We start from the raw sequence: 26,811 nt of genomic DNA, 5'->3' as shown, positions 1-26,811 counted from the left end.
TCCGCAGCGGGAGAGGCCACAACAGCGAGAGGAAAAATAAAACCAAAACCAGAAAATCTCCAGCGCTGATTGTGGCTCATGTCTTACTCCTTTCAGATCTGTCAGTTTTTGCTTTGTGGAGGTTTGGAGCCTACGTTATTAGGTGCATACAAATTTAGAATCGTTTTATCTTTCTGGAATAGTGGCTGTTATCATGATGAAAGTCCTCTTTATCTCTCATAATTATTTTTGCCTTAAAGTCTCCTTTGTCTCATATTAACGTAGCTAAACCAGCTTTCTTTTTGTTGGTGTTTCCGTGATGTACCTTTTTCTGTCCTTCTCCTTTCAGCATTTCTGTTTCCTTATATTTCAGGCGTGTCTCTTTTAACCAGGGCACTGATAGTTTTTTTTTTAATCTGCTCTTTAAATTGAAGTTATCTGTAAACATGAGTATCTTAGATTAGTTACAACGCTGTTTTTTCATATTTCTCACATGTATGTTTTAATTGAAATATAGTTGATTTACAATCTTACATGTATTTAAACTTGGTAGTTTGAGTCTAATTTCATGAAATGGAAAAATTAGAGCCGGAAATAAGAGTCTACTGGTACCTGAATCTGTTTCCGTGAAAGCTCTGTGGTTCCCATCACTATGTTCAAGTCTGTGTCTGATGATTCTCTCGTCTGGATTCCCGTGGGTCTATTTCAAGCACACGGTCCTGTCTCCTCACGTACTTGGTTATTTTTGATTGCATGCTGGGCATCATGTTGAAAACCTAGAGAGAATTTGAAACTAAGATGGTGGCGTCCCATCCCCCATGTTTGCTTCTGGTCATCAGCCCTCACCCTGGGCAGGCTCTGAATTCCAGTTTCTCTCCTCCCAGCCTCATGAACCAAGAAAGCTTTGCGCAGCTGCCAGCCTCAGCTGTGCCTCCCAGAACCCGCTGACAGCCACGTGGCAACGCGCTAAGCTTCTTTCTGCAGATTCCCATTTTCTCCCTGGTCGTGCTTCTGTAACTTGCAGGGACTTGGGTCGCTCTGATGCCTCAGACAGGTGTGCTTTGACATTTCGTCTCATTTTCCTAGGTGTTCTCAGGAGGAGGGTGGGTCCAAACTACCCAGTCCTTCACTGGGGAAAGGGAAGCATGATCTCAGCATTGCCCCAGCTACCTTTTCTTAAAACGTGAACATCTTAGGCCAGTTATAATGCTGATTTCTGTTTTTTCATTCATATATTTGAACATGGTGGCCTGAATCTTGTCTCATAAGATGAAACATTTACATCCAAAAATAAGAGCCCAGTAGTCACCTGAATCTGTGGTTGTTCCCCTTACTTAAGTCCAACGGGCTTTCTCTTTCTTGATCTCTGTCAACGTTCGACACTCCTTACCATAGAAGAAGGCATGTAATTCTGAAGAGTGTTACGTACAGGCAACGGCAAATTAAACTTTGCCTAATTTTTAAGTCCGTCTTTGATCCAGTGGCCTGTGGTAAGTCTGTTTGCGTGGCTTTGTTACTGAAGTGATTGCAATGTATTTTGTCATCATCTCCTCAGTGACTAGTGTAGCTCTCCCCGTCCTACAGATCCTGAACAACTACGTCCAGTTTGAGGTGTCCCACGGCCCCTCGGATGTGGTGTCCATGAGACTGTCCAGGTCGCGCGTGGCTGACGGGGAGTGGCACCACCTGTTGATAGAACTGAAGAGTGCCAAGGAGGGCAAAGACATCAAGTACCTGGCAGTCATGACCTTGGACTATGGTGTGGACCAGGTGAGTGCGCACCTGTACCCCCTTTGGAACAGACCCCTTTACTGGGAAACCACTAGCACATCCCAGTGTAGCTGTACCACAGTACGTAACGTATCACATTATGTACATCACAGTGCTATATGTTTTGTTGTTGTTGTTGTTTTTCATTTTTATTTATTTATTTATCTTTGGCTGTGTTGGGTCTCCATTGCTGCGTGCGGGCTTTCTCTAGTTGTGGCTCGTGGGCTGTAGGCAGGCGGGCTTCAGTAGTTGTGGCTCGCGGGCTTAGTTGCTCTGCAGCCTGTGGGATCTTCCTGGACCAGGGATCGAACCCGTGTCCCCTGCATTGGCAGGCGGATTCTTATACGCTGCGCCACCAGGGAAGCCCAGACCCCTTCACTGGGCCTGTGGGTAAACAGAGCGACCCCTCCAGGTGTCAGGCCCTGCCAGAGCCCTTGTGGATTTGAGGAAGCGCTTTCTGGGCTTCCCTGAATTCGGGTCTCGTGTTCCTCCTATGCTGAGGACACTGGAATCTGCACCTCATCCCCTTTCCAGATGGTCCCCTCCTGGCGTCAGGCACTGGACTTGGTCCGTCTGTGCGTCCCATCGCGATGCCACTGGTGCCGTCAGCAGAGGTTTCTCTTAGCAAAGCTGGCTTGCGCCGCAGCTGCACACTCAGTGCTGTGCCTCGGGGTGCAGAGCTGGATATGGGTGGGGGAGCAATGAGATCCAGGTTCCAGAGGGGCTGTGGGACACCAGAGAGGTTTGCGCATCCCAGACGGGCAGGTGGCATTCCAGGCAGGGCGACTCCGAGGACACTTGCTGAGCCCCGCTGCATTTCCAGGGTTTGCAGCCAGGTAACAGGGGGCATCTGTACGGGACCCCCACGCGCTTCAGGGGCTACTTGTGGTTCCTCAGTGCTTTTGGAGTCCAGGCTCACCTTACACCTGGCTCTGGGAGTGAACTGCCGTGTTCTACGTGTGCACCTTCCTGAGCCTAAGGGTCCAGCTGAGACTCTTCTGGATTCCTGCCCCTGTGGACGTGTTTTCCACTCGCTGCCACTTTCTAGTTTGTCAAGCTTTTTCACGCAGCGGCTTGTTGGCGGTGCCCACGACAGAGATGGAAGGGTTGCCCTCATCCCCCCAGATGCCCATCTTGGCTGGGCTGGGACGTGGACACATGTCCTCTGACGGCTTCCTGCACCCTGCCCGTCACACACAAACAGCCGTGTCCACGGAGAAGGCTGAGCCGGGCCCTCTGCTTGGAGGCACAGACGTCCTCAGGCTGTGAGGGGCTTGCCGGTGCGACTGCATTTTAGCCTTTCAGCAAATTCTTTCCAGCCAGACGTTTCCCGATGGTGCATGCAGCCCCTCTCTTTGCACAGGACACGGTGCAGATCGGGAACCAGCTTCCTGGGTTGAAGATGAGAAGCCTCATCGTGGGTGGCGTGTCTGAAGACAAGGTCTCCGTGCGCCGCGGTTTCCGGGGCTGCATGCAGGTACCCTCCCCGAGCCCGGCCCTGGCCCGCCGTGTCCTGCTCAGGGGTGGCCGGCACCGCAGTTGGTGTCCTTGGTCATCCTGTTAGTTTTCAGTAAACGAATGACTTCTCTAATCGCCAACCCAGCTTCAGCAAACCCAGTTTCCCGCTTAGAGCCCCCTCCTCTCCCAGGCTTCCCCTCGAGTTCCCCTCACAGCCACGCCACGGTCGGCCCCCTGCAGCTCTGTCTTCATGTCACTTCCAGAACCTGCCCCTCGCTGCCTGCACCAGCCCCACCCCCCGTGCTCACCTGGACGGGTCCCTCGCTCGTCCCCTAGACCAGGTGTTCCCTGCTTCTGCCTGCGCCCCCAAACCCCAGCCCCGCTACAGGGAAATCAATCCTTAGTTCCTTCCCCTGCGCCCCCGCCCCGCCCCCGGGCAATCTGGCCCTGAGGTGCCTCGCACGGGTGGCCCCCCCACCTCGGCACGTGCCCCCTCCTCCCGGGAGCTCCCTGCTCACTTTCATCAGCAGCCGTGCTCGCGCATCATCCTCATTATTTTTCCTCCGTGACCCTCACCATGGAATTATCGGAATATGGAATCATTCCGTCTTCATTCCGGGTGGCCTGTCCCCCTGCCTGGGATCCACGCCTGGGGGGAGCAGAAGTGCCCCTCATCCCTGCCGTCCCCCCACCAGTCCCAGCCCTTTCGATAAATGAGGCGTAGCTTTTAAAACAAGGGACCCAAGAGAATTTGGGGTTCTCTTAACCCCTGGTTACCTTCTGGGGTTCCTCCAGCCCCAAGGCCCCAGCACCAACTCTGGCTGCCCTTCTTTAACGCAGGGTGTGCGAATGGGGGAGACGGCCACCAATATCGCCACGCTGAACATGAAGGATGCCCTCAAGGTCAGGGTGAAAGATGGCTGTGACGTGGAGGACCCCTGCTCCTCTAGCCCCTGCCCGCAGCATAGCCACTGCCACGACACCTGGGACGGCTACTCCTGCATCTGCGACAGAGGTGGGCGCCCACAGCCCCCCTTTCCTGGTGCCCGTCGGTGGAGGGTGACGCCTTTGGTGTTTAAAGCACATTGTGGAAAGCCGAGTTGGGCGGCGGCTCCCCCATCACCTCTCTGGGGGTCTGGGGCACCCTGAGCTTTGTTTCGTAACTAAGGAGTGTCCCTGTGTCCTGTGTCTTCTTCACGTGGGGGACAGGGGACACTTCCGGTTGGATCCTCAGGGCATATACTGAGATGAGAGAGAGTCTGTGAAAGGCGCACATTTAACATTCAGGGGTTGTCTCTGAATTTTGAGGTGATGTGGCTGTCCTCAGCTGGTACCCACCCGCTGTGAGCCCTCCCGGGGGGCCTGGGAGGCAGGCCCTCATCTCTGCGTTTCCAGGTCTGACGCCCCCGAGTGTTTGTGCTTCCTGTGACTCCGAGAGGCTCTGCCACTTTCCTCTGCAGAGTGGCATGGCAAGTCGAGGCTTGGGGAAGCCGCAGATTGCTAGCACATCCTAACACAGAGGGTGTCGCTCTGGAAAGCAGACTCGCAAAGCCAGATCCTGGGGTGGGCTAACGCTGGCCTGTCCCCGCAGGGTACTTTGGAAGGAAGTGTGTGGACGCGTGTCATGTGAACCCCTGCAAGCACGTGGCAGCCTGCGTGCACAGCCCCGACTCCCCGCGGGGCTACGTGTGCGAGTGTGGGTCCGGCCACTACGGGCAGTACTGCGAGAACAGGTGAGAGTGCGCCCTCGCTTTCAGGGTCCACGTGGCTACTTCTCCTCCTGACCTGTTCTCTCCTCTTTGCTATTTAACCCCCAAATACGTATGGTTCAGGATAACAAGGACATATCTTTTTCAATTTGGCATGAAATAAACGAGAATCCAGTTGGGCATCTCACACTAACCCCACTGAGCATGTTTCCACCCCAGAAACGCACAGCACAACTCATTTATCAAGAGCCCAGCTGTGCACAGAGCAGGCGGTCGCTGAGATACGGGAAGATGAGCGTAATTACGGAAAACACTTTATCTTTCAAGTCGGGAGTGGCAGTCATCTCTGCTGTGCGCGTAGAGTCCTGGTGTAATTCACTGGGGGCATCTTGGTCTCCAGGCCCCCGCAGTCCAGGTGTGTAGTCATCACAGGATGAGCACTTTCTCCCAGATGGGGCCACGAGGTCCTTCACACACCAAGGCTCCAGCCCCTTTGGGACGTGATGCGGTGAAGGTTGCTGGTCCTCGGCCAGTGCCGGGCCGTCCTGGCACAGAAGCCGCGCGGTGCCAGCCTGCTGCGCCTGGCCGGGACACCTCGCCCTGCTTTTTGTCCACTGGGGACCGGAGTGTGTGCTGTAACCCCACCCGTGACCCGGATGCAGCACCGCCCTCGGCACCGCACAGCCCGTTGGATGATGGCGGGTTGGGAGTCAGCGGGGCTGAAGGAGGGGGCGTTCCAGCGGGGACACCAAGGGGGCAGGGCCGGAGAGCAGTGATGGGATGAGACCCGTCTAAGGAGCTCAGCGCGTGGGTCCCGGGCAGAGCCGGCGCGTGCTGTCCCAGCATGTTCTGCGCCGGGGAGACGCACAGGCCTGGGTAGAGGGCCTGCCTGCAAACCGGGAACAGAGCTGGGCTTTGTAGAGGCCGCAGGGGCTCCGCAGAAAAGGGGCAGGATCAGGTCTGGGTGTCAGAGCGCCCCCAGCTCACAGGTGGAGTGTGGTGGAAGCAGACGGAAGGCAGAGGCAAAGGGACCAGCTGGGAGGCCGTGCGGCGTCCCCAAGGGCTGGCGATGCCCGCAAGGCAGGGCTGAGGAGACAGTGAGAAGGGGTGCGACACCAAGCCTCCGGGATTCCCACACTGTTGATGTAGACCCATCAGCACCAGCCTGGAGCCCCAGCCCCTCCTGGTCGTCGTTATGCCCCGAGCGTGTACACAGCCGGTACTTAATAATTGCTGGTTCCCAGCCCATCCTGGTCGTCGTTATGCCCCGAGCGTGTACACAGCCGGTACTTAATAATTGCTGGTTCCCAGCCCATCCTGGTCGTCGTTATGCCCCGAGCGTGTACACAGTCGGTACTTAATAATTGCTGGTTCCCAGCCCATCCTGGTCGTCGTTATGCCCCTAGCGTGTACACAGTCGGTACTTAATAATTGCTGGTTCCCAGCCCATCCTGGTCGTCGTTATGCCCCTAGCGTGTACACAGCCGGTACTTAATAATTGCTGGTTCCCAGCCCATCCTGGTCCTTGTTATGCCCCTAGCGTGTACACAGTCGGTACTTAATAATTGCTGGTTCCCAGCCCATCCTGGTCGTTGTTATGCCCCTAGTGTGTACACAGCCAGTACTTAATAATTGCTGGTTAGGTGAACAAGTGAGTAGGAGAGGTTGATGGCCGGTGGGTGGGCGGCTGGAATGCCGTTAGGCAGGATAGTAAACACAGGACAGCGTTTCATTTTGCGGAGCCTGAAGGACACTCGGGGGGCATCCCCAGGCAGACAGGTCAGCAGCGGACACTCAAGTGAGCGCTCAGGTGGGGAGGGGGCGTAGGGTGACAGCAACAGGCAGCAGCCACCACCGGGCGGGGCAGGGAGGAACCTGGCCTCGGCACCGTGGAGGTCGCCTGTTTCAGGGTCTGCCCGGGCACCTCAAGGGGGCGGGACTGGGCAGGTCTGACGGTTCTGAGTCCACCGTGTCCAGCCCAGGGCTGCTCTGAGCTGACTGAAGCAGGCTCCACATCCCAGGAAAGGCTGCTCCCAGTATCCATGGGGATGTGGTCAGCATTTGACCCCGGGGACCCGGGAAGCATCGTTGCTGCCAATCCCACCGGTCTTGTGCTCCCGGGACCCGGGAGAAGGTTGCCCAGGGCAGCTGGGCTCGGTCTGCGCTGGGTGGGGCTGGTGAAGAACCAGCCTGACAGTGGGTTGGTTGTCCCTGAGCGCCCTCCCTCGTGGGCCAGGCGTTGTGGTGTAGGGGTGCTGAGCGGAGAGAACTTACTGACACGGTGCTCCTAGGAAGCTGGGTTGGGGCACTCACCTGCATCTTGCAGGTGGAAGAAAAAGGTGAGCAAACAGATTATTTTAAAATAACAGTATTGTAGGTAGAACCCTTCCAGATGCAGGGCCCCGGAAGGCTGGGCATAGGCCATAAAATGCTAAGTCCTGCAGGTGGGGGCCAGCAAGGGGGCAACGGACCACTCAGGGTGGCGGGAGGTGCCCAGAACTAGTCCAGCCAGGCCCAGGCCTCCATCATCCCTCTCGTTCCAAAAAGGGCAGTTCTGTACACCTTCCGTCTGCCATCTGGTTTCCCAACAGGATCGACCTTCCGTGCCCCAGAGGCTGGTGGGGGAACCCTGTGTGCGGGCCTTGCCACTGTGCTGTCAGCAAAGGCTTCGACCCCGACTGCAACAAGACCAACGGGCAGTGCCAGTGCAAGGTGAGGCCCGGCCGCGGGCGGACGGCAGGGACCCAGGGAGACGGCGGGGCGTGCGCACCCACACACCCGCCCACACGTCTACCTGGACACGAACACACACACGCTTGGGTACTCACAGGGCTCACTGTGGGTGAGCACAGCTTGCAGGTTCTCGCCTGTGAGCTGGCTCAGCCCCGCACACGGTCACGGGAAACCAAGCAATTTCTGTGAGTTTAACTCGTCTTCGTCACCAAACGTGGTTCTCCTGATCGGTCATTTTCCTGGTCTTTTATCAAACCACTCAATGATCACCAACATTTTAAAAACTATTTAATTAATGAATTTGCCTGCTCCGGTCTCAGTTGCGGCACGCAGGATCGTTGCCGCGTGCGGGATCTTTAGTTGCGGCATACGGACTCTTACTTGCAGCATGTGGGATCTAGTTCCCTGCGGGGATCAAACCCGGGCCCCCTGCATTGGGAGTGCAGAGTCTTAGGCCCTGGACCACCAGGGAAGTCCCCAGTGACGACCAACATTTAAAATATGAAAAGCTTTGCCCACTCCCTCGCCTCGGGTGCCTGTCATCCTTGTGCACAGCCGCAGGGTTCTCAGCCCAAAGCACGGGGAACCCCGGCCCTCTGGGCCTCCCAGAAAACTCCACGTACCTTCAGAATGTTGTGTCGACAGCTGCCGTGAGCTGCCGGTAACTTGAATCCCAAAGGAGAACTCTGTGCGTAACAGTAGCCGCTCGGAGGGACGCGCTGTCCCGTGGCCAGGCTTGCTGACCCAAGAGGGGAACCTGCCGTCACGGCGCCCTCTGATGCTCCCCGGCGCCCTGTCTGACATGCGTCGTGTCCCGCGTGCTCCGCCGTGCCTCCGATGTCGCCTGAAAAATCATAAGGGCCCCAGCAGATCAGGACCACGCAAACCACATGGTGTGAGATGGCGGTCATGGCACTGGTGGGGGGCAGGGCAGGAGGAGAGTGAGGAGGGTACCTGGGGAAACATGCCTAGGGGTTTTTTTTTCCATCAAAAATTGTAGAAAATGCAGAAAGGACTGTAAACAGTGACAGTGATACCGTGTGCCCTCCCAGAGTGACTGCTCACATGCAGTGCCTCCTCAGGCACTGGAAGTGTCTGTCCCCTGTGGGACAGTTCCGTGTCCCTGCCTGACACAGAAGCCTCTGTCACTGGCCGCAAGTCTGCCCAGCTTTCAGCCGGGGACCCTTGGGCCTTGGGAAGCCAAGTGTCCTGGCAAGGGCAGTGTGGCCAGTGAATGACCAAGCTGGGCGCAAATCCACGACTTCCCGGAACTGAAGCCCACGCTCTTGACCATCAGCTTGACCTGCCCGGTGACAGATGTTCGGGTGGCTTCTAATTTCTCACAATTAAAAAAAACAAAAACACCTCCATCAGCCATCCTGGTACCCTGGTGCATAGATCTCCATTTGAATCACTGATCCTTTTTAGGACAGATGGTGGCTCACGGTGTTTGCTGAGATGTGAGAGAGGGCGTGTTTTCCTGGAGGACGCACCTGCCCCATCCGCCCTGGGGGCCCCAGACGCCGCTGGCCTGGAGGCCGTGGGTGGAGGACAGCCGGGAGGCCAGGGAGCCGGGCGGGAACCCTGACGTTGCTCAGGAAGCGCCCTCCAGGTGTAGGTTGTCTGCGGTGTCTGACGTCCAGCCTCTGCTTCTGGCTCTTGCAGGAGAATTACTACAGGCCCCCGGCACAGGACACCTGCCTGCCGTGTGACTGCTTCCCGCACGGCTCCCACAGCCGCGCGTGCGACATGGACACTGGCCAGTGCAGCTGCAAGCCCGGCGTCATTGGCCGCCAGTGCAACCGCTGCGACAACCCGTTCGCCGAGGTCACGGTCCTCGGCTGCGAAGGTCCGCGTTGCCCTTGACCCTCTCAGGCTGTACGGCAGGGACAGGCCACTGTGTGTGTGCGTGTGTGCACGCATGTGTGTGCGTGTGTGCATGTGCGCACGTGTCTACATGTGTGCGCGTGTGTCTGCGTGCGCGTCTCTGCATGCGCCCGCATGTGTCTGTGTGTGCATGCATGTGTGCGTGTGTGCCTGTGTGTGTGTGTGTGTGTGCCTGTGTGTGTGCCTACATGTGTCTGTGTGTGCGTGTCTGTGTCTGCGTGCGTGTGTGCATGTGTGTGCCCCCCACACTCCTGGGGCGTGGTGGGGGCGCCTGACAGCCTCCTGGTCCAGCTGTGTCTGCTTGGCCTTCTGTCCACTGGCCCGTCAGGAGGCGTGGGTCAGAGCCTGCGTCCCCCCTCCCCCTGTTCTAACACCGATGGGGGGTGCGAGGGGTCTGGTTCTTGGCGGGGGCGGGGCCTCCGTCCAGGAGGAGCCTGTGGAGCACGCTGCACGTCTGTGTGCACGGATGTGCCAGGCTGAGCGCCTTCTCCCCTCTGTACCCCAGTGATCTACAACGGCTGTCCCAGAGCATTTGAGGCTGGCATCTGGTGGCCGCAGACCAAGTTCGGGCAGCCGGCCGCAGTGCCGTGCCCTAAAGGGTCTGTGGGTAAGTACCGCGGGGTGTGGCTTGTGGCATCCATTCCAGGCGGAACATTAGACGGAGGCGTGCGGCTTGCGGGAGAGCCGGCCGAGGCATCGGAACTCACCGGACGTTCCGTGTTGAAATAGTTCCTTTAGCCAAAGTGATGGGGGGATAAGAGAACTTTTTCCTCGGTCGTAAATGATAAAACCTGGAAAGAGCACAATGAAAGTACGAAGAGTCTAGTGGCTGGGATGGGGACGGTGGCGGGGAGGCTCGGACAAGCTGCCTCACCGTTCACAGCATTGGCATCTCATCGTAAGACGGGGATGGTAGCTGCGTCTGGCTACAGGGGGCCGGGGGAGGTCTGGTGAGTCAGTGCAGAGAAAGCAGCAGCCCAGAGTGGGATCCGGGTGGGCTTGCAGCGCATGTGGACACGGTGGGTGCCCGATGGACCACTCAGCCGATTTCTCTTTTCACGGACTCGCTCAGGTGTCCACCCATAGTTGCTGGGCAGCTCAGGCCAGCGGTGAGGCCTGGTTGTGAATGTCAGGCAGCTGTCAGTGTGTTCCCAGGTCTGAAGGAAGAGCAGCGTTGGCTTCGTGGCTATGGTACCTGCCGGCCCTGGGCCAGCCGAGGGCTTCATTCACAGTTCAGCTTTCAGGCTTGGCGGGTCCTTCTCTGTTCCCTAGGAAACGCGGTCCGGCACTGCAGCGGGGAGAAGGGCTGGCTGCCCCCAGAGCTCTTTAACTGCACCACCGTCTCCTTCGTGGACCTCAAAGCCATGGTAGGCTGCACCCTGGGGACATGCAGGAAGAGGGTGGGTTTCCAGGCTGCCGGGTCATGCTGGTCCCAGGCTGGGCGGGGCCTGGAGACAGCACATCTGTTTGGGGCACCGCGGCAGCCGTCTCCTCTTCCCTTTCTAGATCCCACCCTGCGTCTGGTTCTGCAGACCCAGAGTCCCCACGTCCGAGCCCCCCGCCTTGCCATCCGCCCATGACTCACGGTGTCATACTCTCTCCCTTCTTCCACCTGGTGTCTTTTTCCAAGTGCTTTTTAGCCTGACAGACCCTCCTTTTTTGTGCCACGGACATCAGCCCAAGTTCATTTTGGGGCTTGGGGATTTTTAAAGTTCTTTTCTGACAAGGGTATTTCCACTGGAAAGTAGTGGATTCTGAGTCAGGGGAAGGGCCCAGGGCCGACCTGGCACTCGCTCCCCGACCCAGAACGAGAAGCTGAGCCGGAACGAGACGCGGATGGACGGTGACCGGTCCCTGTGGCTGGCCCGGGCGCTACGCAACGCCACGCGGCACACGGACGCGCTCTTTGGCAACGATGTGCGGACGGCCTACCAGCTGCTGGGCCGCGTCCTGCTGCATGAAAGCAGCCAGCAGGGCTTCGAGCTGGCGGCCACGCGGGACGCCGACTTCCATGAGGTAGGAAGGCGGCGGGCAGAGAGCCCCGCACGTCCAGGGGTGAGCTGGACCGGGGGCCCTGGCTCGGTTGTGGAAGGTCGTCTGGCCCGGTGTCCTCAGGGCAAGACTGCCCTTTTCAGACGTGAGCGCAGGCCAGTTCAGTGACCAGCAAAAGGGTTTCCAAGTGTTAGGAGCGTCTTGGCAAAGGGACAGGCCTGATGGTGACGACAGCGGTGCCGCTGTCAGCTGACCACTGCGTGCGCGCCAGTGTCCTGGGGACTGCAGGAATCGGCCCACTTGTTCCCACACACGTCCTGTATGCAGCTCGGCTGTCGCCCTGCTTTACAATTAAGGAAACTGAGGCACAGGAAACCAAGGGCACACAACCCATGAGGGGGCGTGTGCCAGGACCGCCCCCTCCAAACTCTGAGTCCTACTCTCACACGGCTTGATGCCTCCTGCTGCAGAGACAGTCCTGTCGTCTTTAAGTGATCAGCCCCTGAGGCGTGTCTTTAGCATAACTGGCGAGAGGCACATTCATCCAGTTGATAAGCTGCTCTTGCCGGGGGTGCGGGTGAGGCGTGGCATTGCCTCGTGCTTCCCCTTCACCCCTCTCTAAGGCCTCCCCGTCCACACACAGCCCCCGGGGACCTCCCCTGTCCGTGCAGAGCCCTCAGGGCCTTGGCAGTGTTCCCGCACCTGTATTTCAGTCCAGGTCTGAGAGTCTAGGCCCAGGGATTTGTTTCCACTTCCGGTTCTTTGCAAACAGAAGTTTTCCGACCTGGTTTCCACCTGGGTTGTGGCCCCTGAATCCCCGTGACAGCCCGAGTGTCCTCCCCACGCTGCCCCCTGTTCATCTGAGGTGTTCAGGGCGGGAGCGTCACCGAACTGGAACCCGCAGCGCGTCCTCGGCTGCCTTGCTGTGGGCTCAGCGACGGGGCGACCGTTCCCAGGCCAGGCTGTCCTGGTGGGACCGGGGGTTCCGATGTAACAGGGGGCGTCTCCGCACGCCTGCTCCCCTTTGTGTCTCGGGGTGCACGCGGTGAAACCCCCTGCAAAGTTTCCCCCGACACGTGTCTCCTGGCTTGGAGCTGAGACCACGGCCTCTCGCGGTTTCCGATCCTGGCCCGGCCTGGTCCTGTGACCTAAAGGCTCTCTGGACCCTGGGCCCCAGCGTGTCAGCCAGGCCTCCGCCGGCCAGCCGCTCACATGAGCTGAGCGCCGTCTGTCTGTCTGTCTGTCTGACCAGGACGTCGTCCAGGCGGGCAGCGCCCTCCTGGCCCCGGGCACCAGGGCCGCGTGGGAGCAGATCCAGCGGAGCGAGGGGGGCACCACGCAGCTGCTGAGGCGCTTCGAGACCTATTTCAGCAACGTGGCCCGAAACCTGCGGAGGACCTACCTGCGGCCCTTCGTCATCGTCACCCCCAACATGAGTGAGGCTGTGGGCCCGGCGGGGGGGACGGTGGAACCCCGGGGCCCATCTCAGGTGCAGCCCCCCTCGGCCATCTCTGGGAGAAGGGTCGACGCTGGCAGGATCTTGGTGGTCCTCTTACCTTCAGAACTAGGTGTGGGGCTGCCCGGGGAAGTGGGCTGGAGGGTCTGGCGGCAGGTCCTGCCTCCAGGCTCACCCAGAGGCACAGAGCCTGGGAGAGGGCCGGGGACAGGCAGCTGGCACCTGGCGGAGGGGGAACCCCCTCTCTGGGCTGGGAGCCGAGCCACCAGCAGAGCCAACGCTTGTGGACCGAGTCACCCTGAGGGCCCAGGACGTGCTGCTTGGGGGTCAGGGGTTGAAGGTCGGCTTCCTTCCTGGGGAGGAAGCCCTGGTGGGGCAGGCCTGCCCACCGAGACATAGCCGCAGAGTCCCTGGAGCGGGGCCCGTCCTACAGGCCGGGGCTGCTGGTTTCCTCCTCCCGTGATGTTTACTTAGCACCCCCATGGGGGCTCGGGCAGGACCCAGGGAGTCGCCCCTTGAGTTAGCCGGTTATCTGTCGCCGGGAGGGCCTGAGCCTTTAACCCAGGTGCGGCGGCATCCCTGGCGTGAACTCTCAGGCTCCCAGGGAGGGGCCCTCACTTCCTGACCAGAAGATGTTCGGGCTGGTCTGCACCTCCCAGGCCCACCTGAGCCCAGGATGCCACCTGCCTTGCATTGGGGTGGAGGTGGGCTTGGGAGCCCGTCATCACTGGGGCAGGACAGAAGGGTGAGCGCCCAGCGTTCCGGCCTCTGTCCCGAGAGAGGGTCTGGCAGAGCCGGCCTGCAGACTCTCGGGGACGGACAGGACACGGGCGCCTGACGGGCACCTGGTGTAGCTGTTGCCCCCCAGCCCCTTCCAGAGACTTCAGGCAGGTCCCGGCCAAACCTCTGGCCCACCTCTGCCAGCACACCCCTCCAGTGTCCTTCTCTGATGCCCTGTGGTTGGGACCATCGCCCCTGCACTGGGCTGAGAGCTTCCTTCTTGGTTCTCCCTGGGCTCGGGCCACAGGCCAGCCCTGTCCATCCTCCCAGTCCTTGGGGCCAGTGGCCCCTGCCTCCTGGGGCCAGCGCTCCCACCCACCCTGGTCCTGAGCGCCTCAGGTGGGAGCACAGCCCTTGCCTGTGCAGTGAATTGAGGGCGCCCTTTGTATCGGGGGTGTTGGAAAAACGGCTCAGCGGGAAGACCTGGGGGGTCGCCCTGGAGCCTGCAGGGCTGACTGCCAGCAGGGACACAGCTGCAGGGAAAAGACACGCCCGTGGGGGGGGGCTGGGGGGGCGCCTCCTGAGCTCCCCGAGACCCCCAGTAAGGCACCGGGCTGTGTGACTCAGCAGGAAGTGGAGGTAGGTTCTGTTTAAAGGTGATTGGGGACAGCCGTCCTGGTCGGGTTGAAAACGGCACGGGTCCGGGCAGGCTCTCCGCGGGAGGGCTTGGGAGCTGCGTGTGATGGAGGTGCCTGTCCCCGCAGTTCTCGCCGTCGACGTCTTTGACAAACTGAACTTCACGGGAGCCTGGGTGCCGCAGTTCAAGCACCTGCGGGGCGAGGTCCCCAAAGACCTGGAGTCCTCGGTCTTCTTCTCGGAGGACTTCTTCAAACCACCCGAGAGGAAAGGTAAAGCTGCTAAGACGCGACGGCCGCCCTTGGGGGCGGCAGGTGGAGGAGGGAGGGCCTCCGTGGTGCCGCAGGGGGCGTGGGTCCGCTGTCGTCGCAGCGCCACCTGCGCGTGCACATCTGCCCTGCATCCAGCAGCCTGTTTGCTGGCGTCAGACGGAAAGGCAGTGGTGGGGTGTTTCTTACAAAACTTTGGCTAATTTATAAGGTGATGAATGAGTGAACACCTAAATCGTGCGTGAGGTTGTCTTCCTTGTGCAGTGAAAAGCTGCCTCTCCGTGGATGTAAAATTTTTAGACTCCTCCCTGCCCCCCCCCGCACCCACCCCCAAAACCAAACCAGAGCCGTCTGTGTGCAGTTCTCCGGTCCTGGGTTAGGACTCTAATACCACACGGCTTAAACATGTTGAATTTTCTTAAAGTATTTTTCACAGATCCACTCAAGCTACTGAAAATGTCTGCCCCAAGGTAGGAGCTTGAAGACATAAAATTCTGTAACGGACAGTTAAAAATGTGAAGGGTTTTAGTAAATTCGTTTCGTAGTTACACGGGTATTATTCAGGCATCTTAAAAACTTCTAAAGAGGGTTTTACACGGAGGTAGGATCAAGCTTGACGACTGACCCCATCTTACAAGTTGTATTTATTTGGGATCGATTTGAGTTTTCAACATTCAGCGGTGTTTTGTTCGTAGTTATCCTCAGAATAGTGATATACAGACATCACCCCTTTATCTGTGGTTTCTGAGTTTTCAGTTACCCAAGGTCAAGCATGGTCTGGAAAATTCCAGAAATAAACAATTCATGTTTTAAATTGCATGCAGTTCTGAGCAGCTCCTTGCAAACTTACTCCATCCACCCTTTGTCCAGTGTATTGGTCACTTAGGTGATCATATCGACTGTCCAAGTATCACAGGGCTCGTGTTCAAGTGACCCTTATCTACCTAATATGACGACCTCAGAGCAAAAATACTGATGCTGGCAAGTCAGCTGTGCCAAAGGGAAGCCACGAAGTGCTTCCTTCAAGTGAAGGGGCGAAAATTCTCGACTTAGTAAGGAAAGAAAAATCATACGCTGGGGTTGCTCAGATCCACAGTAAGAACGAATCTTCTATCTGTGAAATTGTGAGGAAGGAAAAAGAAATATATGCTGGTTTGCCATTGTACCTAAAACTAAAAGTCACAGCCACAGTGCATGAGAAGTGCTTAGTTAAGATGGGAAAGGCATTAAGTTTGTACAATAAGGTATTTTGAAAGAAAGAGAAAGAGACCACATTCACATAACTTTTAATACAGTGTGTAGTTGTAATTGTTCTGTTTTATTATTGGTTATTGTTGTTTTCTTAATGTGCCTAATTTACAAATTTAGCCTTATCATAGGTGTGATGTATAGGAAAAAGTATACTATATAACAGTGTTGTAATAGCTGCAGTTTCAGGCATCTAGTGGAGGTCAGCCCTGGGGCTTGGCTCTGAGCCTCTGCCCACCTCTCACCCGCCCCCTCGGGCTTCACCAGGCTTACGTCCTCCTTCCTCAGACACTGACCTTCTCCCCTTGGCCCAGATCCCTTCTTTGCTCTGACTCCCTCCTAGGCAGGCTCTCCAGCCCTTGGCCCAGGAAGCATGTGTGCGTGTTGCCTGTTCTACTGGGGTGAGGTACCCCCGGATGCTTTGCCCAAGGGGGGCCTCCGGTACCCATTTGCTGGCTGACTGGTTAGCTGGGGACACGATGGGCCAGTCGAGTCTTGGAAAACACTGGGCTTTAAACCCATCGATGTGTCTGGGGCCAGGAGCAGACGCGGGGAAGGGGTGTGTGTGCTCTGGGGTCACGGTCATGACACGCTCCCGAGAGGCCACCCCGCTGCGGGGTGCTGTCTGGTGTCCCCGCCGCAGCCTCTCACTTGATGCCCCCGGGAGGTGACAGCCCTGCTGGAGGAGGGGGTCTGGAGCCCGGCCCAGCGCGACTGAACAGAGGCAGTGGAGCCAGGCGGTGGGAGGCTTAGGGAGCACCGAGTCAGCGTCCTTATGGGGCCCCGCTTTGTGGGACTTCACAGGAGCGGGGAGCGGGTAGACGCACTTGCTGCTGAAGATGATAACATCGGCTCGTCAAGTCCGAGCCCTCGACAGGGAGGCGTCTGTCTCAAGTCAGGGTGGGGGCCTGGGAGGGTCACCCAGCCTGGGGGAGCATCGGGCCCTCCACTCAGGAAGCCCGTAGCCTGCACTGCCCTCGCCCAGAGGAAGAGCCGGAACAGCCCAGTTAGGTGACTGGCCAGACAGAGCAGGACAGGGGGTGGTGACTCCACGCACCTTCCCAGAAGCTCTCAGCCAGACCCTGGAAAAGAGCAACCCTAGCGGCAGTTGGAGCCTCCTGCCTCCCTGCTGACCCCAAAGCCAGTGTCGACCAGCCTGAGTGAGGCTAGGCGGTGTTGCTAACCAGTCTGAATGTAGCTAATCAGGGTTGTTAACCAGGCTGAGTGTCGCTAACCAGTATTGTTAACCAGTCTGAGTGTGATTAGCTGGTGCTGTTAACCAGGCTGAGTGTGGCTAACCAAGGTTGCTAACCAACCAGTATTGTTAACCAGCCTGAATGTAGCTAGCCGGTGCTGTTAACCAGGCTGAGTGTGACTGACCAGTATTGTTAACCAGGCTGAGTGTGGCTAACTGGTGCGTTAACCAGCCTGAGTGTGGCTAATAGGTGCTGTTAACCAGGCTGAGTGTGGCTAACTGGTGCTGTTAACCAGCCTGAGTGTGGCTAACCAGTATTGTTAACCAGGCTGAGTGTGGCTAGCTGGTGCTGTTAACCAGACTGAGTGTGGCTAGCCGGCATTGTTAACCAGCCTGAGTGTGGCTAGTTGGTGCTGTTAACCAGCCACTGAGCAGCACGGCCCTGAGCAGGGTCAGAAGGGCCTGAAAGGTGTGTGGCGTCCCCATCACGGGGGCAGAGGGGAGACCCTCCCCCACTGCACCTCTAGCCCCCACCCCCTGCTGTGCTCCTGTCCTCCCCTCCCCCAGACGTGTCACCCCTCCCAGAACCCGACCCTCAGGGCTCCACCGCCCGCCCCTCTGGAGCCTGTGCTCTGCGCAGTGCGTACTGGGCGGTGGATGTTTCCGGAGACAACTCCTGGACCAGGCACAGCCGGGGCACTTTGTGGACTGTGGAAAATGTGGGTGACTGTGGCTGCTTTCTACAAAGTCAGTCTCCAGGTTCCCCACATAAGTGGAATCTACGTTATTTGACCAGCTTCTCTCACCGAGCGTCGTGTCCTGAAAGTTCATCCACGTTGTAGCCTGTCCCAGAACCTCCTTCCTTTCTAAGCCTAAATGCCATCTCCTTATATGGGTGGGACCGCGTGTTGCTTATCCAGCATCCGTTGATGGACACTTGCGCTGCTTACACCTTCTGGCTGTTGTGAATCGCGCTTGCTGTGAGCGCGGGTGTGCAAGCATCTGTCGAGTCCCTGCTTTCAGCTTTTTGGGGTGCACACCCGGAAGTGGAGTTGCAGGGTCCTGTGGTGGTTCTGTGTTTGATCTGAGAAACCTCCTACTGTTTCCTGTGGAACATCTACTGATGTCAGGAAGCAGCGGCTCAAGTAGAAGGCGGTTTGGTGGGAACACAGGAGTCCAGCCCCCTTCCTCACGCTGTGCTTACGTTGCAGAGGGCCCCACGGTGAGGCCGGCTGGTCGCAGGGCCGCGCCCCAGACGGCACGCCCGCAGCCCAGCGCCGAGACGGAGGCCCCATTCAAGAGGCGGAAGAGACACCCCGAGGAGCCTGGCCAGTTCGCCATCGCCCTGGTCATCATCTACCGGACCCTGGGGCAGCTCCTGCCCGAGCGCTATGACCCAGACCGCCGCAGCCTGAGGTGAGCCTGGCTCCAGGAGCTCGGGGGGGGGGGGGCAGTTTCCAGAGGGTTCCGAGGCTTCCATAAGTCAGAATCTCAACCACCGGAACATCTGTACAAGCACACTACGCAGTGACCCCGGCCCACGGCCAGAGACCACTGCCCTGTGATCCCCCTGGGACAGAGGTTCGGGGTCTGCCTAGTGTTTCTGCCAGGAACGCCCCTCCCCAGCACACACCCCAGGCTCAGCAGTGTAATTCCTGCTCGGGGCATCCGTCCCCGCACACCTGCCTGCCACCGGCTGTTGGCGGCCCCAGTACCTAGGGCAGCTCAGTAAATACCGGCGGAAGCAGCCGATGCCACCGCAGGGCTTCGAGGCCTGAGCAGAGGCGGAGCACAGAGGCTTCACTCTTCAACCTCAGGATCACTTCCAGCTCCTGCCTGGCTCTGTGGTCTCCATGTGCATCCTTCCCAGTGGCTGGCTGAGGGGCCTCTCTGAGCCGTCACCACGGCACCAGCTTCCTTCCACTGGGCATTCCCAGCGTTCCAGGGATTTGCTGTTCTCCACGGTGGGGCCTTGACGTCTTCACGTACATACCTTATCTTCATTTTAAATTTCCAGAGTCTGCCTTTGTCCCAGAGGTGACCCTGTACTTGCCCGTTGGTGATTAAACCTTTACCAAGGCCTCACCACCCCTCCCTTAGCCACGCCTTCCCAAGGGCTGAGGCCGCGGCTCCGAGCTCGTGCGCCTGATTCTGTCCCTCCTGGAGAGACCTCCGCGCTGTGTCCCCATCAGGGCTGCACACAGGTTTGTGCCTGTGCCCTGGCTTCTCCCCTGCAGGCTGCCTAACCGGCCCGTCATCAACACACCCGTGGTGAGCGCGGTGGTGTACAGCGAGGGGGCCCCGCTGCCCAGCCCCCTGGAGAGGCCCGTCCTGGTGGAGTACACCCTCCTGGAGACCGAGGAGCGCACCAAGCCGGTCTGCGTGTTCTGGAATCACTCCATCACGTACGGGTGATGCCCCTCCCTGCCCTGGAACGCTGCATTTCCTTGGGGGGCTTTGCTGAGGCCAGGTGTGCCTGTGCACAGGTGGTCAATGCTCCGTTGGCAGAGCGCCTTGGGAGTTTTTCTGTGGCCCATTGCTTCCCTTCCAGCCCCTCCTGGGGGTGTCCGAGTCCCCCATAGGCCCACAGTTACACACATGTGCACAGGCATGTACACATATGCACACCTGGAAACACAAACATACACGTGTGCACATGCCCCCAGCTATGACCATGCACACGTGTGTACACGAATGCACACAGACACATCTGGAAGCACAGGCGTGCACGATGTTCACACATAGGGTCACACACACGTGCACACACATGCACAGGCACACATGGAGATCCCTCGAGAAGGCCAGCATGGAGACGGGGCCCCTCGCCTGCAGGACTGCGGCCAACAAGCACCCCATCCACCACCAGGAAAGGCCGGGGTTTGTTCTGGACACACGCGGGGGCGGGACTCAGACTGGGCCCAGGGTCCTCCCGCCGACAGCGGAAAATCCCTGATGTGTGTAGGGGAGTCCCTGTACCAGGGGAAGGTCCCTGACCTCAGCCGTCCCGCCCTGGAGACCCACGTGGCAGCTGCTGGGGCTGGCTTGGCCCTCAGAGGCCCCGCTCACATCAGCAGCACCCGTCCGCCTCCCATCCCCGCCCGACGCTTGCAGCCAGGGCGGAGTTTTGTGCTCTCACTCCATGCAGCCCGAACGTTCCCCCAGGCTGCAGTCCCACTAGGTGGGTCGGGTCTCTGCCGCGGGGGCTCTGCTGGGCGCCCGCGCTGGGAAGCAGGTTTGGATCAGCAGGCACCACGCGCCAAATTCCAGTTAACGAGCGACCCGCCTAGCGCCTGGAGGGCAATAGACGCTTGGCTTACAAAAGAGAATGCAGGGTCCGCTTTCACGACGAGGCCCGGTTGAGGTCTGTCTGGCACGCGTTAGGCCCGGCTGTCTCTCATGGTCGGTTGATTGAACCCCAGCAATTAGGCAGCCGGGGCTCTAATTATCCTCTGCTTTGCGCTGCGTCTGCCATCCCAGGCCTTAAAGTTCTGGGCAAACGTGCGTTAGCCTCCACGTCCCATTTTACAGATGAGTACACTGGGGACCAGAGAAGCTATTTGACTCTCCCAGGGTCAGGGAGGGCAGGGCTGTGTCTGAGGCCGAGACACACCTGTAGCAGCCTGGCCCTTGGGGCTTCCCATCAGTAACACGGGGTCATGATGGGGCCCTGCTTCCAGGCAGTTGCCGTAAACCGTTGTGCAATATGAAGATGAAAGTATAAAACGGGTGTGAGATGTTTCTTCTTAAATCATCGAGCCTCAAAAGGAGACCAGAGCACACAGTGGCTATTTTAACGGCTGACTAATGTCTCCGGCAAAGGGGCCTGCGACATCCCGCTGCAGTTTTACTGCTGAACGACGCATGAACGTGAACAGCAGAGGGTGCTCATCAGAGGCCCCCACCGGCCTGGAAAGGGAAGGGAGAGGGTTCACACGGCCCCGGGGGCCGCCGGGGCTGTGGTCCTCACGGTGATGACAGTGGCACTTGGCTGGGGCACAGCGAAGGTGTTGCTTGGGCTCCAGTGGGGGCGGGAGGGCCCCAGAGACCCATTCACCCTGCTTTTCTCTGCAGCGTCGGTGGGACCGGAGGGTGGTCGGCCAAGGGCTGTGAGCTGCTGTCCCGAAACCGGACCCACGTCACCTGCCAGTGCAGCCACGCAACTAGCTCGGCCGTGCTCATGGACGTCTCCCGGCGTGAGGTGGGCACCGCCCCCAGGGCAACCCCTGCCCAGCTGGCAAGTGTGTCCTGGCCCCCAAGCCCGCTCTTCTGTGAGCTGCGTCTTTCCTGCTAAGGGCTTTGAACAAACTGAAGCCACAATTAAAAACTGTGCTCCAGGAGGACTGGTCAGAATCTGTTAGGATTTCCGCAACAGAACCCCCTTAGAAGAGTTTTCAAAGAGCCCAGGTTGTAAATTAGAAACGGTTCTGGCAGTCCAGAACCTCAGAGAGGAAACCCCTGGAATGTACACCTCACTTCAAAACAGGGTTCTCAGCAGTCTGTTAGGTGATGCTGTTTCTGCTGCGCTTTGAATTTTAAGGAAGAAAAGAGACGGCTGGCGGGAACAAAGGGAGTGTCTCTCATAAGGGCTGCAAACACTGGCCCCAAAGGACAAAGGAGGCTCGGTCAGGAGCCCCGAGCGGCAGCGGGACGGCTCGTGTTTAGCCTCCAGTGTTTTCGGTGGCCTCTGTGGGCCTCCCGGGAGGCAGGGGGTCCCAAGCAGGGCAGGGTCAGCCTGGCAGGGTTGTGTCCTGATGTCAGGAGCCACACCGAGGCCTGGGAGACCTCACCCTGTTTTCAGGCTGGGATGTGTCCCGGGCGGCCACACCATCATCTCTCCCAGGACTTCCCGGTATGCGGTGGCCCAAGTTTCCGTCACATTCTTGGGAGGGTGAGTCAGCCACTAGTTGCTGCTGATGGGTGTTAGGGTGACAAGAGCAGAGAGTGTGCTGGGAGCCCAAGACAGAAAGCTCCCATGGGCAGGGGCTCCAGGTCCCAGCCTGAAGGGGGTTAATTATTACTGCTCTTTGTCAGTGGAGGGGCGGATTTGGGGGTCCTCTCATGGCCAGGAAGCTGGGCAGCACCAGGAGGGGACTCGCGGGCAAAGGAAGCAGAAGTTCAGGTAGAAGAAATTAAACCAGAGCAGGAATCAGGGCTCCCACGCCCCAGGGGCCTCAAAACCAGAAGCCTCTAAGTAGCGCCCCAGCCTCGGGGAGTAAGTGCGGCTGCAGCTCCCAGCCTCTCTGAGATCCCTGAGCACTCAGTCCCCCCACCCATCCCACTCAGGCCTGGCTCCCCGAGTTCCCCGGGCAGCCCCGGCTCACAGCTCTGTGCGAGTTCAGAACGGTGCTTTCTGGAAGTTACCGGAGAACTGGAGCTGCCTGCTCCCCAAATGCCGAACCTCCGTCGAGTGCCAGGTCCTGGGCGAGTGTCCTATTTTGCAAAAAAAGCACAGGAGACAACTGTGGTTTCCTGCAGCTGTGGCATCTCTGCCTTCTGTGTGAACTGAGGCTCTGTTTGAAGGTCTCTCAGCTCAGAGTTTGGGTGGACAGGCCCCACACCTGCCGGACAGCAGGAGTCAGGCGTGAGGTTTTTTGTTTTTCAGGGTTTTTTTCTTGTGGCAAAATACACGTAACAGAAAAGTCACCGTCTCAGCCGTGTTTCAGTGTGCAGGCCAGGGCCATCGTGTGCGCCCACGGTGTTTGCAGGCGTCACCGCCGACCTCCCCGGAACTTTGTCGCCCGAAACCGTTCGTTTGGTTCATGTTCGCGGTCTTTGCACCCCCCCGAGAGCCACGTCGCGGTCACGCTAGTTCCTGCCCGCAGTGATAATACGTGACTGTGTCTTGATTGTGCAAAAGCTCCATCCGAGCCGTGGCCCTTACGTGTTCTCCCGCCTCTAACCAACCCGCCCGCAGCACGGAGAGGTCCTGCCCCTGAAGATCGTCACCTACGCCGCCGTGTCCTTGTCGCTGGCCGCCCTGCTGGTGGCCTTCGTGCTCCTGGCGCTGGTGCAGACGCTCCGCTCCAACCTGCACGGCATCCACAAGAACCTCATCGGGGCGCTCTTCTTCTCCCAGCTGGTCTTCGTCATCGGGATCGCCCAGACAGAAAACCCGGTGAGGCCCCGGCCCCTCCCCTCCCTCCACGGCCGCCCGCGTGGCCCCGTGGGAGCGCACGCTGTCTGACCTTCCACCGAGGCCGGAGGAGTCGTCCGGGCAGAGTGTCTGTTGCTGGTTCCGTCCGGCGGGTGGGAAGTTGGGAACCCAGGCCAGGCCTGTGGGCTCACTGCTTTGTGCCTGGTGGGAATCTCCCTCCAGGGGCATCCTCGGGAGCTGGGGGCTCCGTACGCCTCAACTCTTACTTTCCTGGCCCAGGCGCTAGTGATTTCATCAGAAATTACACTTGTGAAACCCAAGAGTCCTGGGAGCTGTCACCTGAGCCTGGAGCTGCCCCTGTCGCACAGCGTCTCCCAGGCCTGCACTTGCTGGGGAGTCATGGCCACGTTTTCTGTGAAAGCCCAGGTGATTCCCCAGAGGGGGAGAGAGAAGTCTAGGACAGGCCCAGAGCTCAGGGACGTGCTGGTGGCGGCGGGTCGGCAGGGTTGGCGCGAGAAGGGAGCTCGAGACTCGTGGGGGAGGGGACGGGGTTACACACGGAGTGTCTTTTGCTCAAGCTGTCCCAGGGCACGTGGGCTCCTGGGGTATCACGTGGGCTCGTGGGGTGTTATATAGGCTTCTGGAAGTTATCGTTAGGTGATTAGATTATATAGCTGATACGACGACCTCACAGAAAAAATCCTAACCAATCTACAGACGCATTACAAGAAATAATGAAAGAGTTTAGCGAGGTGCGTGGCGATCAGAGGAGATTGATGTATATCATCAGTTGCGTTCCTGCCCACCAGCCACCGTGTGTTTAAAATGTAACTTATGAAGGAGTGGCTGGAAACGACTGCAGCAGAGACCCCGGCAGAGGCTGAGGTAGTTTGGCTTTGAAGGAGGAGAGGATGAGGCGCTGGTTGGAGCCAGAGCGGGGGTGGGGTGAGGTTAGGGTTAAGCGGGAGGTGTCTGTAGGATGGGAGAGATCTGAGCCCGAGTGATTCCAGGGGGAGGAGGGAGAAGGGGTGGCTGGTGGCTGGGGCGAGGTCCCCGGGGGGGTGGGACAGGGATCGGCCCTGGAGGGGGAGACGGCGGCACGGCCAAGATCACTGGGGAGAGAAAAGCAGGAGGAAGGAGGGAGGTTTGTGGCTTGGTCCCCGGCTGGTTGCAAGTGGTTTTTCATTTTTACAGAAGGGGTTTTCAGAATACAGGGGTCACAGCACGTTGATGGGGGTGAGGGCAGCATAGGCTCTGTGCCCAAGGCTTTACATGCACCCTCTGGCTTGTTGAAACATCCCTGGGGCCCCGGGAGGTGGCAGCATCTCTGCTCACAGGTGAGGAACCCGGGGCCAGCAAGGTTGAGTGACCTGGCCCAGGGCAGACAGTTCACTGTGTGTGTGTGAGTTCATTGTTCGTCACTGGATGGTGGCCCTGATGGCCCTGGGGAGGCGTGAGGCCAGCTGCCCACGTCACGTGCATATGTAGTGGCTCCAGGAAGTTCCCAGGTGACTACCCTCACCTAATGCTGACCTCTCCACGGTGAGGGCTGCACCCTTCCTTTCTCAGTGGACTGTTCCAGCTGCCGCATGTTGTTAACAGAGCTGACATTTCTTCATTCCTCATGCAGTGAGGACTGTTGATGGTCACTGTATTAAGTCTACCAAAGACCCAGACCCTAGAAGCGCTCTCATCTCTGCCCACAGAGATACTCCAGACACAGACTCGGATGGTGGTCCAGGGGTGTCAGGTGCCAGAATGGCCCCCTGGTGGCTGGTGGGGGAGCTGTGCCTGGCCAGAGAAGGGCTGAGCAGGACCGTCCATTCACTGTCCAGCGGGAGGGGCCAGGATCGGAAGGGGACAGGCCGGGGGTCTGGTCATCCAGAGCTTGACGGGCTGGCCGAGCAGCGCCGTCTGTGTGTGGCAGGCAGCGTTGTTCCATGGGGAGCCGTGACCGGGTCTGCATTTTAGGAAGAGGACCCTGGTGACAGGGAAGATGGGTCGGAAGGGCAGAGATCGGAGGTCAGAGAGGCAGCCAGGATGGCGTCTTCCTAGGTCTGGTGGGTGGAGCGAGGCCAGGACAGCGGCAGGAGGAGAAGGACAGGAGTCGGGACCAGGTGGGCGCGGAGGGAGGGGAAGGAGGGGGGCGTGAAGCCACGAGTCTCCAGGAGGGGGGCCGCCAGGAGAGGTGGAAGCAGACAAGAGTGGCAGGTCTGGGTGAGGCTGGACACACCCATCGCCTGCGGGCTGAGGCGAGTGCAGAGCTGAGCTGGGGAGGCCGCCCGCACGTGAAGAGGACGCGTGTCTGTGGGAATGGACAGCCGGAGAGGGACACGTGGAGTAGAGACACGGATGGCATTCCTGGCTCGCCAGCCAGGGCCCCTTGCAGCCTGGAGCTCTCCCTCCTCGGTTAGTGCAGGCAGGGGGCCCCTCCGGAGGCTGGCGCTGGGGAGAGAGGCGGGGCATCCAGGCAGACAACCTTGAGAGGTTTGCGTGATGACCTTGACGGCTCAGCAGCGTGGACACGGGGAGCCCCGGGCCTGGCCAGGGGGACGGACCGTGAGCGAGTGTCGGGCTCCCAGGGCAGGCGGGGCGCTGGAGAGGCTGGGCCGCCCCTCTGCACCCGCTGGGCTCAGCGCCCCTCCCCTGCCTGCATGTCCTGGGGGGTAGGGGCTGTGTGACTCAGTGCAGAACCCTTCAAGGTGCCTCTGAGTGGTCTGAACAGAGGGACGGAGAGCCGGTGACAGGCCACTCCTTGCAACTAAATGCCGCGTGACAAATGCGCAGAGGCAGTCACTCACTAGTTTCAAGCACTGACTCATCGGCCGCCTGCAAGGAGAGCTTTGCAGCCTCCGTGCACTGGTGAGCAGGAAGAGAGGGAGGAGGAATGCCGTGCACATAATTCTGGGGCTTTGGCACCGCGCCTGGTTTTGATGGGTGTTCTGTAAACTCACAATCCCATCTCTGGGTGAGGTTTTTCATCTCCCAGATCACTGGCAGGTTGAAATGATTTATTGTGCCTTAGTGTTTGTTCTGTTTCTGGAAAAGGTGGTACCTTCGGTGCCGAAGTCCCTGCATGTACGGCCCCATTACATTTTAGAATGTCAATTTCTGACACTTTTTTTTTTTTCCAAAGGTGGTTTTGTGGGTTTACTTTTCACATTATTTAAGGCAACACGCCAGCCTCCTCACCCTTCTTCCTTCTGCTGAGCCAACGGTGCTTTGCACAGGGGCGGCTGGGGCTTGGCGTGGGGTACCCCAGCCCCAGGCTCCCCCTCCGCGGCCAGGCTGACCGCTTTGCCCGTTGCTAAGTGCGGACCCCCGTTTCCTGTCCAGCATCTGAGGCAGAGGGCATGTCTGCTTGAGTTCCTGCTTTGTGCTGTATTGGACAAATATTAATGCTAACATGGTTCCCTCCCGCATCTCCGGGGCTTTGTTTCTGGAGAGAACTCGGCCCGTCAAGGTGGTCTTAGCCGCAGGTGGCACTTGTGTTCCCAGCAAGCCTGGGCTCTGGGGCGCTCCCGCGGGTGCGCTGCCCTGGGACTGAGCGGAGGCCTCTGCACGAGTCAGGCGGTGGCCCTCTGTCTCCTACGCTCCTGTCTGTTGGGGTGTGGGTGTCGGCTCAGGCACTGAGAGCCCGGGAGGTCGGGCTGCCACGATAGCAG

At 58.9% G+C, this 26,811-nt stretch overlaps 1 protein-coding gene across 1 annotated transcript in view; it reads left to right on the top strand.

Moving 5' to 3' along the window:
- CELSR1 (cadherin EGF LAG seven-pass G-type receptor 1) overlaps window positions 1-26,811 on the top strand; it is a gene marked incomplete at both ends in the record, with an annotated part of 147,250 nt that overhangs the window by 110,110 nt on the left and 10,329 nt on the right. The window contains 15 exons of the mRNA XM_082851040.1: window positions 1,564-1,749; window positions 3,113-3,226; window positions 4,048-4,222; window positions 4,799-4,940; window positions 7,508-7,628; window positions 9,315-9,498; window positions 10,042-10,143; window positions 10,809-10,903; window positions 11,343-11,552; window positions 12,781-12,964; window positions 14,469-14,612; window positions 18,264-18,468; window positions 19,290-19,457; window positions 21,124-21,250; window positions 22,967-23,167. Coding sequence (XP_082707166.1) covers window positions 1,564-1,749; window positions 3,113-3,226; window positions 4,048-4,222; window positions 4,799-4,940; window positions 7,508-7,628; window positions 9,315-9,498; window positions 10,042-10,143; window positions 10,809-10,903; window positions 11,343-11,552; window positions 12,781-12,964; window positions 14,469-14,612; window positions 18,264-18,468; window positions 19,290-19,457; window positions 21,124-21,250; window positions 22,967-23,167 — 2,358 coding nt within the window. The remainder of the gene's footprint in view (window positions 1-1,563; window positions 1,750-3,112; window positions 3,227-4,047; window positions 4,223-4,798; window positions 4,941-7,507; window positions 7,629-9,314; window positions 9,499-10,041; window positions 10,144-10,808; window positions 10,904-11,342; window positions 11,553-12,780; window positions 12,965-14,468; window positions 14,613-18,263; window positions 18,469-19,289; window positions 19,458-21,123; window positions 21,251-22,966; window positions 23,168-26,811) is intronic.

Source organism: Leucopleurus acutus (assembly GCF_964270905.1).
Source record: "Leucopleurus acutus genome assembly, chromosome: 11".
In the NCBI taxonomy this organism is placed as follows: Eukaryota; Metazoa; Chordata; class Mammalia; order Artiodactyla; family Delphinidae; genus Leucopleurus; species Leucopleurus acutus.
Note: the sequence above shows the minus strand (reverse complement) of the source record. Positions and strands in the feature narration are given on the sequence as shown.